General features: G+C 34.2%; 1 protein-coding gene across 1 annotated transcript in view; it reads left to right on the forward strand.

Moving 5' to 3' along the window:
• Positions 1–10297: 10297 nt before the first annotated feature.
• Positions 10298–18458, forward strand: part of LOC144450644 (rab-like protein 2A) — a 31136-nt gene continuing 22975 nt past the window's right edge. The window contains exon 1 of the mRNA XM_078141289.1: positions 10298–10341. Within this exon, the coding sequence (XP_077997415.1) occupies positions 10298–10341 (44 nt within the window). The remainder of the gene's footprint in view (positions 10342–18458) is intronic.

Here is an 18458-nt window from a genome sequence, read left to right on the forward strand (position 1 = left end):
AAGACAGCGGACTGAAACGCGAGGTAGATGATGGCGCAGATATGACGTTTGGTACCGTAGACGCAAAAATGATAGTGTATTTGATGTACGTATGTTGGAAGGGGTGGGGTGGGATTCTTAAAAGAGCAATCACTCATGCAGCCATACATACTAAAAAAAAACTCAAAAAACTTACTTGGTGCTGATGTCTGAAACTGTTTTTCTGTTCTTCTAAACTGCTCCAAAAGTTCTAATACGGTAATAAAATGACTTAAAAATACATTTCAATATATAAATTAAATTTTAATAGATATACATAAATGCAAAATACACATTAATATCGTAATAATCAAATACATCGATCAGTCTTGGGTCTTCTTATCACCAAAGGCTAAAAGAAAGAAATTTAAGAAATAGTATAAGAATTGAAGTATTCACTCACAATGCAATTATAGTATTTTCTAAATTTATTTTATATTGCAGACATGACAGTCAAATAGAAATAAAGTTTCTAAATCTAACTTTCAATGTATACATATATTAAATATTAAAAAGAAAGTTTTTGACTCACATTTTCCATCATTTGTCCATCTTTGTCGAGCCTGGCTTCCTGAAAATAAACTTGCATGGAAATTGTATTAATACAGTTTGGTTAATATATTGTGTTTTATTTATTAAAATAATGAAGAAATACATTCAATATAGATAACATTTACCATAGTGCTCCCATATGGATGATATTAAATTTTCAAGGTTATAATTTGTAGACAATATTTTTTTATGAAATGGGGTGAAAGGCAGAAATCAAATCTTGACTAAGGTACACTTGCCCAGGTTTGGGAAACCACTATAATGAAAGAACTGTGTGTATAAATTTGCAAATACAGTATAATTAATTGATTTTTTTATTGTTCTACTGTTTCTCCCTGAAAAATCGACCCCAATGGTTAGAAAAGCCAATGAGAATAAGTCAAGCAAAAACATTTTTATACTATTAAATTGATTATGAAATAATAAAATAATAATGACTAAAGTTGCATAAAGTGGGTAGAATTTGTATGTGTTATCAAAATGTGTATTTTTGTCCTATCTCAGAGAATTAAATTTTTTTTTTGCAGAAGTAATATGGGAGGGGGGGGGGGGTGCACAACTCCCATAGGTGGGAAAGGTCTGCTGGAAAGCAGTGTTTTTTGTATACTTTTCTGGGCTGGAAAACTTTGGAAAACCCTGCTCAGCTGGACTGATAGATTTTGCTTCAGTTGCAGCTTAGAATAAATCTATAATTTTCAAAACATTATTACAATTCTTAAAAGTGAGATTTCATTTTCCAAAAGACAATTAATTTGGTCAGTTTTTAGCTATTTCATCGTACAAACTGCCGTCTGTATCTATCATAGATCTGTAGAATATCTATTTTTTGCTATAAAGTTGGTATTAGAAAGTGTCTCCATTTTTGGGTGTGTAGTATGACAACAGTAAGGACTTGATGATCTCAGCAAAGCCTCCTCGTATCATTTCACACAGAGTTGTCATTTAATGATGTCATATGAACATGTATAATGAGAGTAATCCATAATGCCAATACTATTTCAACTTTAAGTGCAATTAACTATGAAAGGAGAATTAGACATTAATAGTCATTGGTGCCTAATTATGTGCTTATTTACTATATATTAGTATTTATCATATATTAGTATTTATTATATGTTAGTATTTATTATATGTTAGTATTTATTATATGTTAGTACTTATTACTTATTAGTGATTATTTATTATATGTTATTATTATTACCCTAAAGTTATTATTATTATCATTATTGTTATTAAGATAGAATTTAATAGTAGGGCCGGCAAAGAAAATTTATCTAAAGTGTGCTTCTTTGAACTAGTATTGGCAAAATAAACCACTTTCATTAATTCTGTTCACATGACCATGTATCCTGGGATGAGGTGGGCAACTCTTTGTGAAATGACATGGGGAGGCTATGTTGAAACCCCCAAAAACCAAACTGTTGTCATACTACACACCCTAAAAATGGTCTGACTCTTTCTTATACCAACTGTATCACTCAAAATACATACTATACAGGTCTATAATACATGCAGATGGTAGTTCATATGATGTAATACCTAAAAACTGATCAAAAATAATTATTTTTTTGAGAAATGAAATGTTACTTTTAGCAATTGTAAGAATTATTTTGAAAAATATATCAATATTTTGAGCTACAATTAAAATAAAATCAACCAGTCTAGATGGGCAGGGTTATCCAAAATCTTCTCACCTAGAAAAGTATATACCTTATATCATACATGTACCTTATGACATACAGACTTTACAGCAGACCTTCCCCATATAGTCCATGGGAGTAATTTGTAATTGCTCAAGCTAGTTTTATGATTAAATAAAGCTAGTTTTATGATTAATTATGCAGTAAATATTGATTTTTGATGACAAATATGGCATATTTTCCAAATGACATGTCACCTTTGTGCCAGTTTTGAAAGAAATCAGATATTGGAAGTCTGAGCCCATTGTAATAGTCACTCACTTTGGGGGACTAAAAGTGCTTTTGCTGGATGAATTCTATTCCCTTTTCTAAACATTGTGATCTCTGTTTGAGAGAGAAACACAAGTGTGGTAAACCATAATATTTTTGTTCAAAATTTCAATTGATAAATATTGAATTGAACTTTTATGATTCAGTTTTAATTTAGCAAAACCAATTGCAACCTACAGGAGCATTTTGGTTTACACCAGTTATATTTTTACAGCTTTTATTTTATTTATTTTTTACAGAGCTTAATGAGGGAGACAGTAGTTCTCTTATAAAAACTTTTTTTTAAACTCCTCCCATGCAACAAAAACTACTCCAATGGTAAAAAACTACTAATGGTCCTTGCTCAGTGCTCGGGGATCATCATGTTGTAGACTTTTTGTAATTACAGATTTTTAGTTGTAGTCTTTTTAGCCCTAATTTGCATATCACTGATGAAATCATCATATCAAGAATACATCTTAATCTAATTATAGACGACCAAAAAGACACATATTTAGATCATAATTTGCATATTACTGATTGGATCATCTTGTTATACACTTTTAGACTTTTAGTTTGAGGCTTTTTAGCCCTAATTTGCATATCAGTGATGAGATCATGGTATCAAGAATACATCTAAATCTAATGATAAATGTTTGACCAAAAAGACACATTTTTAGGCACTAATTTGCATATTACTGATTGGATCATCTTGTTATAGACATTTTGTAAATATAGACTTTTAGTTTTAGTCTTTTTAGCCCTAATTTGCATATCAGTGATGAGATAAACACATCAACAATACATCTTAATCTAATGATAGATTTTTGACCAAAAAGACACATTATTAGGCATTAATTTGCATATTACTGATTGGATCATCTTGTTATAGACTTTCTTTTATTTTTAGTCTTTTTAGCCCTAATTTGCATATCAGTGATGAGATAAACACATCAACAATACATCTTAATCTAATGATAGATTTTTGACCAAAAAGACACATTATTAGGCACTGATTTGCATATTACTGATTGGATCATCTTGTTATCGACTTTTTGTAAATATAGACTTAGTTTTAGTCTTTTTAGCCCTAATTTGCATATCACTGATGAGATAAACACATCAAGAATACATCTTAATCTAATGATAGACTTTTGACCAAAAAGACACATTATTAGGCACTAATTTGCATATTACTGATTGGATCATCTTGTTATAGACTTTTGGTAAATATAGACTTAGTTTTAGTCTTTTTAGCCCTAATTTGCATATCACTGATGAGATAAACACATCAAGAATACATCTTAATCTAATGATAGATTTTTGACCAAAAAGACACATTATTAGGCACTAATTTGCATATTACTGATTGGATCATCTTGTTATAGACTCTTTTATTTTTAGTCTTTTTAGCCCTAATTTGCATATCACTGATGAGATAAACACATCAACAATACATCTTAATCTAATGATAGATTTTTGACCAAAACGACACATTATTAGGCACTAATTTGCATATTACTGATTGGATCAGCTTGTTATAGACTTTTGTTAAATATAGACTTTTAGTCACATTGTTAGGCACTAATTTGCATATTACTGGTTGGATCATCTTGTTATAGACTTTTTGTAAATATAGACTTTTATTTTCAGTCTTTTTAGCCCTAATTTGCATATCAGTGATGAGATAAACACATCAAGAATACATCTTAATCTAATGATAGATTTTTGACCAAAAAGACACATTATTAGCCACTAATTTGCATATTACTGATTGGATCGTCGTGTTAAGGACCTTTTGTAAATGTATACTTTTAGTCTTTTTAGCCTTTGCATATCACTGATGAGATCATATCAAGAAAGCATCTTAAAGTATAGACTGTTAACCAAAAAGACACATTTTTAGGCACTAATTTGCATATCACTGATTGGATCATCTTGTTATAGACTTTCTATAAATATAGACATTTAGTTTTAGTCTTTTAGCCCTAATTTGCATATCACTGATGAGGTCATGGTAACAAGAATACATCTTAATCTAATGATAGACTTTTGACCAAAAAGATGAGATCATAGGCCTTAATTTGGTTTTGAGACAAATATATTTGATCACTATATCATGGGTATAACTGAAGTGGTGACATTATTTTGTATTGTAATTTATGAATGTTCTTACCATCACAAAACACATTGTTGGTTGTTATGCGGTTATTAGCTATAATTGTAATATTGTAAACAAACTTATCTTTTTCATCATCTTCAAAGAAGAATGTCTTTACGGAAATAACAAATTTTAAATTTGTAACATGAATGAAAAAATATGCGCTGCAGAGCAAAATACACGGGTTTTAATTTTGTATGATTAGCATTTTAATGAAAGAAATATTTCATTTCAACTTTGTATTTCTAGAAAAAAAACTAGCTAACTAGATTTTGCGAAAACTTTAACCCTAATTAGAAGTGGCACAGTCAGTATTTCGAGGAACAATCTATTTCAAGTTTACATTTGGTTAACTAGTTTGGGGATAATTTTAATACGGGAACCCTAAATAGAAGTGGCACAGTCTGTATTTCGAGGAACAATCTATTTCAAGTTTACATTTGGTTAACTAGTTTTGGGGTAATTTTAGTATGGGACCCTAAATAGAAGTGGTGTTCGGTGGTTATACGCAATTATGGTTTTCAAGTTTGTGTTTGGTAAATAATCTAATATAAACATCAATGATTTTTCATTTGAACATGGCAAAATACAATTGTTTAGGTTGTGAAAGAAATGTGTATACCGGAGGTGGCTGAATTTAGAAGAATCTTGGTACCCGAGAACAACTTTGTGTACATGACTATCTATTCAAATTTGTTTGTTGATAAATTTTGATTTGTGTTTTTTATTCGTAGATAAATTTTGATATGTATTTTGTATTTGTGTTTTGCTTTCTTAATGTTTTCGAAAATGGGGAATATTACAGTCTGTGCCACTTGAACAACCAATGACAAATTTTCCTCCTGACAAAACCGTCTAAATCCTAACCTGTCAACCCGGGCCGCCACCCTCCCGCCAAAAAAGGTACCGCGCCGAAATTGCCCCCATTCCCATACAACGGGCCCAAATGCAGCAGAAAGAACTAACATTGCAAACCGACTTATCTCATATACCATCCGTCGACGTTCTCGCAGGGACCATACCATGATGAATTGACGAACCAATGCGCAAACCATAGACTTCCATTCTCGAACAGTCTCTATTGTACGGCGAACAAACATCTGAACCAAACACAACATCCATACGGTGATACACATTGCAATTTTTCCTTCCAACTTCCTCTTTTCGACCAGTGAGCGAAGTAGACAGCATACAGCATCCAGGACCCATACCAAACATCGGAATATTCTTCTATCATCATCCACTCTCAGCAGTACAAGGCTTCGGATATATACTATGACGACATAGACCAGGGTTAGCAGCACAACACACGGAGAACCAGTATCCATCTTTCTTTATCGTTTGCTGGAGTCGCAAAGACAGTTTGAAAATGTATCACGCGTCATTTATATACCCAACCAAAGATGTTAGATTCCTGTCGAGAACCATGAACCAATCAGACCTAGAGGATCAAAATTTTCCTCTACCCCTCCAGGTGCACTTTAAAGGTGGTGGCAGGGAAAACTATTGTGTTTGTAAGACTAGTTAGGTGTTGTTTGTTTCAAATTGGTCAATCACTTGACAGGGAGTACACGTGTTACATTTGACAGACAACCAATCAAAAGTCCGGAGTTGATTTCTCCACATTCTTTTATTTTACAGGAATACAAACTTATGTAACGTATACAGGGGGTGAACACTGTGTAATGAAGGTATAGACTGTAGCGTTCCTCGCTAAATGCGTGCAATGACGGATAAGCACCGGTATTGTTGATGAATTATGAATGTATGTGTCGACCCCCGTTTGAATGAAAGTGTAATGTATAAAATTATGTGAAAACTAGGACGTGGTGACGGGGGCTATTGTCTTGGAATAAGGTGTTGCATTTTGTTACCAATTACTCAACTCGTTGACATATAGTTTATTTATTTATTTCACGGAAGGCCGGCAAGTCCCATTTACAGGCTCCTAAAAATGCAAAATTCAAGAATACAAAACACACAAGCATATCAAACAAACAAAACATGAGTACATAAGACTGATGAGAACAAACGAACCCGAACTTTTTGGTTTGTGATAAATGAAAGAAATTCGCAATAAAGGAATAATTGTAGGGTTTGTTACAAATGAGAAAAGTAAAGGAATTCAACCGACGTCCCCAGAACCAGAACTTCAAACAACATCATGTAAATTTGTATACAAAACAAAGAGAGAAACACTCGTAAAATAACGTAATACTTGACAGTGTACTCTTTTCAACTCTGATTACACAATATTTGTTGTACCTAAGATAAATATAGTTATCTGAGGTTGTACGTACATTTCTTATCTTATATATGGGCCTTGAAAAACGTTAAACATAGTACCTCCACCGAACCAGAACTTCAAACATCATTATGTCAATGTGTATACAAAACAAGTACAATAACGTTACTACTTGTACTCTTTTCAACTAAGATTACATGACTAAGATTACTTTGATATTTGTTGTACGTACATTTATTACCTTATACATGGGCCAGCGGTCAAAGTCGTTAAAAAACTGAGCCTGCTTTAATGCAACAAATAAAAAAGACCATGCAAGAACGTCATTTCATACATATCGTGTGCATATTTACCCGTAAGCTAAAGTACTACAATGGTAATCTGCCTGTGACTAAACACATTCCTATAGAAATGATCGAAACTGTAAGCTAATACTAGTACTAATGGTAATCTGCCTGTGACTAAGATACTATTTATTTATGAGATTGACATATTGACATGAGGTGAAGTATTGTAGCATTCTTGCTTGTTAATAAGAATCAGATCATCACGTACTCGGTCATCGAAAAGAACGCTATTTTTGGCTTTTACGTTTGCCCCGGCCCCTTATCACGTTTCTATTTTTTTCTATGTTGGAACTTATCTTTTGTGTAACCGTTAAAATGTACCTTTTTTTATCAGGCTTTGGCGAAGTTTGCAACTCTTCGGCAATGTGCAAGGCATTTGTCATACAGGTGTTCATTGTGTAGGGTCTATGCTCGAACATTAACAGCTAGCAGTCCTCAAAGTAAACGAGCGACAATACTTACGTGTAACCACACTTATAACAATAGGCAGAACATTGACGGCATATAGATCAAATCATACTTTGCTCGAACATTAACAGCTATTTAATAAGCAGTCCTCTGATCAAAAGGAAATGAGCGGCAAGGTTGAAAAAAAATAATATGAACCACATGAAACGCCCCATGAAACCATAGCTAATCATAGCTACTCAAATTGAGGATTGTAACAGTTACAAATCCTTTATGAAATGTCATTACAACATGTTAGAAAATAAATTAATATGTGCCGAATGTTTGTGGGAAATGGCGATTGGACGATGGGACGAGGTGGCCGTGGGACGAGTTAACCGCCACCCACAGTTGGTTGGGACACCCCGATACATTCTTTGCGCATTTGCTAGCAAGTGAATATACTTTCATTTAACACTTGTGTCGACTACCTTAGTACAATGAAATCACTTTATTAAAGTGTAATGCGCTTAGGTAAGAATTCTACCTTGAGCGATGAGTCAGGGGTGTAAGTAGGCCTAAGTGTGGAAAGATTCTCTTTAATTTGATGCAAACGTTACCAACAAATCCATGAAAGGTATTAAGTTCGACAACAGAAACATTATTAAAGCATAGATGAAGTCTATGATTAAAGTAAGGTTCTGTAAGGTTCTGTGATGACACTGTTGTAAATACAATAGTGCCAGGCCTAGTTGTGGCAGTCGACAATCTTCCCGTTGAGGAATGCCGCAAGTGTGATGAAGTCTTTATTTAAAATGTGAATCGTCGCAAGTAAAGCTTTGATGATGTGCTTTTTATACCTAATGTGTTGATCGCGTATATCAGTTAATGACACTTCTTATACGCGGCCTTTGTAGGACTTCATCCGCAAGTGTTATAAAGTCCTACAAAGGCCGCGTAAACGAAGTGTCATTGACTGATCATATACGCGATTAATACATTAGCGATAAAACGCACACCATCAAAAGCCCCATCTACACGTAGGTCGTCCTACCTTAGTACCTGAGGCAGTCCCAAGTCCTACCTGAGGTAGGGTAGATTTGTGTCTACACGTAGGAAGGTTACTGCGTGGATGTCGCGCGTTCCGTCCTGACTGTACATAAGACGAAGTCAGGAGGGTTTACAGGAAACCTCTCCAAGGTGTCCTAAGTCAGGACGGTTTCAGGACAGGTTCAGGACGCGTTTGCGTCTACACGGGCTTCAAACTATCCTGAATCCTACCTCAGGTAGGATATTTAGTGCCGTGTAGACAGGGCTAAAAGTTTCACTTGCGACGATTCACAGTTGAAATAAAATGTAGGCTATTTGTGAACTATGAATGTTATTTGATTATTTCAGACGACGCAATCATTGTCAAACAAGGTGATGTGATTTGTAACAAATACGACCAAGATTAATTAGAGCGACAACAATTAAACTTTGTTGCTGAGCGCGCCGAAGTCTTCCATTGTCTGGAAAGAAAAATTGATGGTGAGGAAAAATGCTAAATGCATTGAGAAGTCCGGTTTATAAACACCGTACACGTTTTTTAGTGTCTTAAAAAAAAGAACCATAACTTGAAGTTGCAAAAGAGGGTGGACTCCTTTATTAAAATGAGGGTCAATTCCTTATCCTGTTCCCTGTCATAACATGTAAATATAAAGGAGAAATCATGCACATTTAAAAAACGTAGATAACTTAGCTTACCCGGCCGATTGCTACATAACAAAAATACGTAATTTTGTGCCATGTAATTTGTCCACTTATACAGCTGTATATCGTGAAGGCTAGGCGACATCACTCTGTATAGAATCAAACGTGTATTTTTTATTTCTGGTTTGTGTTTGAACAACCTTATACCACTAAATGTTTATGCGATGATTGATGTGTCATTTTTCTCTTCAGTCTCCACTATTATTTGCCCCCACATTCACCGTCAATCTACAGGGAGCTCAGGCTCAGTTAGTTTTGTTTGCAAATACAAACAAACGAGTAAAAAGCACACACACAAAAACTTGTTAACAAAAAATAAACTAGTGAACAAATAAAAATAAACAAGTAAACAAAGAAGCCAACAATACAAACCAATAAAATAGTAGCTAAATACGTGAATAAAGAACATACAATGATACATACACCCCATCAAAAAAATAGTGACTTTTTTTTCCCTTCATGTATTTAGCTACTATTCTATTGGTTTGTGTCGTTTGCTTCTTTGTTTATTTGTTTATTTACTCGTTTATTTTTTGGTTTACTTGGTTTTTGTGTGTGTTTTTTACTCATTTGTTTGTATTTGCAAACAAAACTAACTGAGCCTGAATTTTAAACATCCTAGTTCCTGCCGTAAGATCGAAGAGGACTTGACCCCTACGACCTGTAACTACGAATGTTCGACAGTTCACGTTTACGCACGACAACAAGCGACGACTGACCATGTACCAAACGGCTGCTTGCCTCGTGTATTTCCAAGCGCTCAGTCACAGTTGTTGCCTTGTCGCATACAACGATTTGCCTTTTTACAGCACACACTTTGGTTGTATTTGAAATTGTTTCTGTTTTATAGCGGAGCAAACATTCCTAGCAAACGTGAGCAATTACAATGGGATACAGAAAAATACCACAACTAGACTACACAGAGAAAAGGTAAGTCGCTCTCTGACAGCTGTACAATGTACTATATGCATGATGTGCGAGCACACGTAATATTTAGTTCAACGTCATACATTTTGTATAGTCTGTATATCTATTGTATATCGCAACGATATTGTATAGGAGCATACTGTGTTTTATATAACTTTACAACTACAAGCTCAAAATATTGTCCCTGTTTCAATAAGCACACATTTCTGGGGTTTTTTTGCCAATACATTCAAGTTGAACATTACATTTTGATTTCGCTGTTCGTATACATAATACTGTACAAATGAATACCTCAATAAAGATTGTTATGCAATACAGATTGAATATAGCTCGACACAGTCCCACGTCCACAGCAGGTGCAGACACAACTTTTCATGTCAAAAGCTGTTCGTAAGCGGGATTTTTTAGTGGAGAAGTTCTCGAATTGGTCGGAGGGAGGGGGAAAGGCAATGGTTACAATATATTATCATTTTTGTACGTGAATTTCATCTCGGTGGAGACGGAAGGAATGGGCAGGTCATGGACAGCTTCAAATTCAAGTTTAACATTTTAATAGTGAGCAGCGGATTTGAAGTTGCAAGTTGTGTGATGGGAAGGAGAGCATATTACGGATGTTGGGAATTCGAAAAGGGACTGTAAAATTATGTTGGCAGACAAATCTAGTGGGGGGAACACGTGTAATGATATCATATGCAACAAGACCACACTCATATGCAACAAGACCACACTCATATGCAACAAGACCACACTCATATGCAACAAGACCACACTCATAGCAACGGGTAAATGATGACATATAATGCCAATATAACACCAGGGAAGGAAAGGCAAATAATGATCATTCCAAAAATGTATGCAGATATGCCTAGCAACAAGACCACTCACATAGCAACAGTTAAAAGATGGTGTATAATGCAGATACATGTATATGTATAACACCATGGATGGGTAGGAATGGGAAAACAATCTTCCAAAAATGTATGCAAATATATCCAGCAACAAGCCAACATAAATAACAAAAAATAACAGTCAGTTGTGCTACAGTGCCATACATGTATAGTGGATAGTGATGATATCTATCAAACCATACATGTACAGTGGATAGTGATGGTATCTATGAAACCATACATGTACAGTGGATAGTGATGGTATCTATCAAACCATACATGTATAGTGGATAGTGATGGTATCTATCAAACCATACATGTATAGTGGATAGTGATGATGGTATCTATCAAACCATACATGTATAGTGGATAGTGATGGTATCTATCAAACCATACATGTATAGTGGATAGTGATGGTATCTATCAAACCATACATGTATAGTGGATATAGTGATGGTATCTATCAAACCATACATGTATAGTGGATAGTGATGGTATCTATCAAACCATACATGTATAGTGGATAGTGATGGTATCTATCAAACCATACATGTATAGTGGATAGTGATGGTATCTATCAAACCATACATGTATAGTGGATATAGTGATGGTATCTATCAAACCATACATGTATAGTGGATAGTGATGGTATCTATCAAACCATACATGTATAGTGGATAGTGATGGTATCTATCAAACCATACATGTATAGTGGATAGTGATGGTATCTATCAAACCATACATGTATAGTGGATATAGTGATGGTATCTATCAAACCATACATGTATAGTGGATAGTGATGGTATCTATCAAACCATACATGTATAGTGGATATAGTGATGATATCTATCAAACCATACATGTATAGTGGATATAGTGATGATATCTATCAAACCATACATGTATAGTGGATAGTGATGGTATCTATCAAACCATACATGTATAGTGGATAGTGATGGTATCTATCAAACCATACATGTATAGTGGATAGTGATGATATCTATCAAACCATACATGTATAGTGGATAGTGATGGTATCTATCAAACCATACATGTATAGTGGATAGTGATGGTATCTATCAAACCATACATGTATAGTGGATAGTGATGGTATCTATCAAACCATACATGTATAGTGGATAGTGATGGTATCTATCAAACCATACATGTATAGTGGATAGTGATGGTATCTATCAAACCATACATGTATAGTGGATAGTGATGGTATCTATCAAACCATACATGTATAGTGGATATAGTGATGGTATCTATCAAACCATACATGTATAGTGGATAGTGATGGTATCTATCAAACCATACATGTATAGTGGATAGTGATGGTATCTATCAAACCATACATGTATAGTGGATAGTGATGGTATCTATCAAACCATACATGTATAGTGGATATAGTGATGGTATCTATGAAACCATACATGTACAGTGGATATATAGTGATGGTATCTATGAAACCATACATGTATAGTGGATAGTGATGGTATCTATCAAACCATACATGTATAGTGGATAGTGATGGTATCTATCAAACCATACATGTATAGTGGATATAGTGATGGTATCTATCAAACCATACATGTATAGTGGATAGTGATGGTATCTATCAAACCATACATGTATAGTGGATAGTGATGGTATCTATCAAACCATACATGTATAGTGGATAGTGATGGTATCTATCAAACCATACATGTACAGTGGATAGTGATGGTATCTATCAAACCATACATGTATAGTGGATAGTGATGGTATCTATCAAACCATACATGTATAGTGGATAGTGATGATAGTATCTATCAAACCATACATGTATAGTGGATAGTGATGGTATCTATCAAACCATACATGTATAGTGGATAGTGATGATGGTATCTATCAAACCATACATGTATAGTGGATAGTGATGGTATATATCAAACCATACATGTATAGTGGATAGTGATGGTATCTATCAAACCATACATGTATAGTGGATAGTGATGGTATCTATCAAACCATACATGTACAGTGGATAGTGATGATGGTATCTATCAAACCATACATGTACAGTGGATAGTGATGGTATCTATCAAACCATACATGTATAGTGGATAGTGATGATGGTATCTATCAAACCATACATGTATAGTGGATAGTGATGATGGTATCTATGAAACCATACATGTACAGTGGATAGTGATGGTATCTATCAAACCATACATGTATAGTGGATAGTGATGGTATCTATGAAACCATACATGTATAGTGGATAGTGATGGTATCTATCAAACCATACATGTATAGTGGATAGTGATGGTATCTATCAAACCATACATGTACAGTGGATAGTGATGGTATCTATCAAACCATACATGTATAGTGGATAGTGATGGTATCTATGAAACCATACATGTATAGTGGATAGTGATGGTATCTATCAAACCATACATGTACAGTGGATAGTGATGGTATCTATCAAACCATACATGTATAGTGGATAGTGATGGTATCTATCAAACCATACATGTATAGTGGATAGTGATGATGGTATCTATCAAACCATACATGTATAGTGGATAGTGATGGTATCTATCAAACCATACATGTATAGTGGATAGTGATGGTATCTATCAAACCATACATGTATAGTGGATAGTGATGGTATCTATCAAACCATACATGTATAGTGGATAGTGATGATATCTATCAAACCATACATGTATAGTGGATAGTGATGATATCTATCAAACCATACATGTCGATAGTGATGGTATCTATCAAACCATACATGTACAGTGGATAGTGATGGTATCTATCAAACCATACATGTACAGTGGATAGTGATGATATCTATCAAACCATACATGTCGATAGTGATGGTATCTATCAAACCATACATGTCGATAGTGATGGTATCTATCAAACCATACATGTACAGTGGATAGTGATGGTATCTATCAAACCATACATGTACAGTGGATAGTGATGGTATCTATCAAACCATACATGTATAGTGGATAGTGATGGTATCTATCAAACCATACATGTATAGTGGATAGTGATGGTATCTATCAAACCATACATGTACAGTGGATAGTGATGGTATCTATCAAACCATACATGTATAGTGGATATAGTGATGATGGTATCTATCAAACCATACATGTATAGTGGATAGTGATGGTATCTATCAAACCATACATGTATAGTGGATAGTGATGGTATCTATCAAACCATACATGTATAGTGGATAGTGATGGTATCTATCAAACCATACATGTATAGTGGATAGTGATGGTATCTATCAAACCATACATGTATAGTGGATATAGTGATGATATCTATCAAACCATACATGTATAGTGGATAGTGATGGTATCTATCAAACCATACATGTATAGTGGATAGTGATGGTATCTATCAAACCATACATGTATAGTGGATATAGTGATGATATCTATCAAACCATACATGTATAGTGGATAGTGATGGTATCTATCAAACCATACATGTATAGTGGATATAGTGATGATATCTATCAAACCATACATGTATAGTGGATAGTGATGGTATCTATCAAACCATACATGTATAGTGGATATAGTGATGATATCTATCAAACCATACATGTATAGTGGATAGTGATGGTATCTATCAAACCATACATGTATAGTGGATAGTGATGGTATCTATCAAACCATACATGTATAGTGGATAGTGATGGTATCTATCAAACCATACATGTATAGTGGATAGTGATGGTATCTATCAAACCATACATGTATAGTGGATAGTGATGGTATCTATGAAACCATACATGTATAGTGGATAGTGATGGTATCTATCAAACCATACATGTATAGTGGATAGTGATGATATCTATCAAACCATACATGTACAGTGGATAGTGATGGTATCTATCAAACCATACATGTATAGTGGATAGTGATGGTATCTATCAAACCATACATGTCGATAGTGATGGTATCTATCAAACCATACATGTACAGTGGATAGTGATGGTATCTATCAAACCATACATGTATAGTGGATAGTGATGGTATCTATCAAACCATACATGTATAGTGGATAGTGATGGTATCTATCAAACCATACATGTATAGTGGATAGTGATGATATCTATCAAACCATACATGTATAGTGGATAGTGATGATATCTATCAAACCATACATGTATAGTGGATAGTGATGGTATCTATCAAACCATACATGTATAGTGGATAGTGATGGTATCTATCAAACCATACATGTATAGTGGATAGTGATGGTATCTATCAAACCATACATGTATAGTGGATAGTGATGGTATCTATGAAACCATACATGTATAGTGGATAGTGATGGTATCTATCAAACCATACATGTATAGTGGATAGTGATGGTATCTATGAAACCATACATGTATAGTGGATAGTGATGGTATCTATCAAACCATACATGTATAGTGGATAGTGATGGTATCTATCAAACCATACATGTATAGTGGATAGTGATGGTATCTATCAAACCATACATGTATAGTGGATAGTGATGGTATCTATCAAACCATACATGTATAGTGGATAGTGATGGTATCTATCAAACCATACATGTACAGTGGATAGTGATGATATCTATCAAACCATACATGTATAGTGGATAGTGATGGTATCTATCAAACCATACATGTACAGTGGATAGTGATGATATCTATCTAACCATACATGTATAGTGGATATAGTGATGATATCTATCAAACCATACATGTATAGTGGATAGTGATGGTATATATCAAACCATACATGTATAGTGGATAGTGATGGTATCTATCAAACCATACATGTATAGTGGATAGTGATGATATCTATCAAACCATACATGTACAGTGGATAGTGATGATATCTATCAAACCATACATGTATAGTGGATAGTGATGGTATCTATCAAACCATACATGTATAGTGGATAGTGATGGTATATATCAAACCATACATGTATAGTGGATAGTGATGATATCTATCAAACCATACATGTATAGTGGATATAGTGATGATATCTATCAAACCATACATGTATAGTGGATAGTGATGGTATCTATCAAACCATACATGTACAGTGGATAGTGATGGTATCTATCAAACCATACATGTATAGTGGATAGTGATGGTATCTATCAAACCATACATGTATAGTGGATAGTGATGGTATCTATCAAACCATACATGTATAGTGGATAGTGATGGTATCTATCAAACCATACATGTATAGTGGATAGTGATGGTATCTATGAAACCATACATGTATAGTGGATAGTGATGATATCTATCAAACCATACATGTATAGTGGATATAGTGATGATATCTATCAAACCATACATGTATAGTGGATAGTGATGGTATCTATCAAACCATACATGTATAGTGGATAGTGATGGTACCTATCAAACCATACATGTACAGTGGATAGTGATGATATCTATCAAACCATACATGTATAGTGGATAGTGATGGTATCTATCAAACCATACATGTATAGTGGATAGTGATGATATCTATCAAACCATACATGTATAGTGGATAGTGATGATATCTATCAAACCATACATGTATAGTGGATAGTGATGGTATCTATCAAACCATACATGTATAGTGGATAGTGATGGTATCTATCAAACCATACATGTATAGTGGATAGTGATGGTATCTATCAAACCATACATGTATAGTGGATAGTGATGGTATCTATGAAACCATACATGTATAGTGGATAATGATGGTATCTATCAAACCATACATGTATAGTGGATAGTGATGGTATCTATGAAACCATACATGTATAGTGGATAGTGATGGTATCTATCAAACCATACATGTATAGTGGATAGTGATGGTATCTATCAAACCATACATGTATAGTGGATAGTGATGGTATCTATCAAACCATACATGTATAGTGGATAGTGATGATGGTATCTATCAAACCATACATGTATAGTGGATAGTGATGGTATCTATCAAACCATACATGTATAGTGGATAGTGATGATGGTATCTATCAAACCATACATGTATAGTGGATAGTGATGGTATCTATCAAACCATACATGTATAGTGGATAGTGATGGTATCTATCAAACCATACATGTATAGTGGATAGTGATGATATCTATCAAACCATACATGTACAGTGGATAGTGATGGTATCTATCAAACCATACATGTATAGTGGATAGTGATGGTATCTATCAAACCATACATGTACAGTGGATAGTGATGATAGTATCTATCAAACCATACATGTATAGTGGATAGTGATGGTATCTATCAAACCATACATGTATAGTGGATAGTGATAGTATCTATCAAACCATACATGTATAGTGGATAGTGATGATGGTATCTATCAAACCATACATGTATAGTGGATAGTGATGGTATCTATCAAACCATACATGTACAGTGGATAGTGATGGTATCTATCAAACCATACATGTATAGTGGATAGTGATGATATCTATCAAACCATACATGTACAGTGGATAGTGATGGTATCTATCAAACCATACATGTATAGTGGATAGTGATGGTATCTATCAAACCATACATGTACAGTGGATAGTGATGATAGTATCTATCAAACCATACATGTATAGTGGATAGTGATGGTATCTATCAAACCATACATGTATAGTGGATAGTGATAGTATCTATCAAACCATACATGTATAGTGGATAGTGATGATGGTATCTATCAAACCATACATGTATAGTGGATAGTGATGGTATCTATCAAACCATACATGTACAGTGGATAGTGATGGTATCTATCAAACCATACATGTATAGTGGATAGTGATGATGGTATCTATCAAACCATACATGTATAGTGGATAGTGATGGTATCTATCAAACCATACATGTATAGTGGATAGTGATGGTATCTATCAAACCATACATGTATAGTGGATAGTGATGGTATCTATCAAACCATACATGTATAGTGGATAGTGATGGTATCTATCAAACCATACATGTACATCACACAGGCTGTGTCTAATGTATATATCATTGTACATATATTTGATGCCATTGTCACTGCCATACATCATCATTGTAAACTCCTTATTCTTTAACATACACACATATCCCCTTGCTAGTTTTCATTGTGAGAATTACTTATGTAAAATTGACGTTTGACTTTCTCTTTGTTTTAATTATTCATCATCACTACCATTA

The sequence above is a fragment of the Glandiceps talaboti genome, chromosome 20 (assembly GCF_964340395.1).
Source record: "Glandiceps talaboti chromosome 20, keGlaTala1.1, whole genome shotgun sequence".
Taxonomy (NCBI): Eukaryota; Metazoa; Hemichordata; class Enteropneusta; family Spengelidae; genus Glandiceps; species Glandiceps talaboti.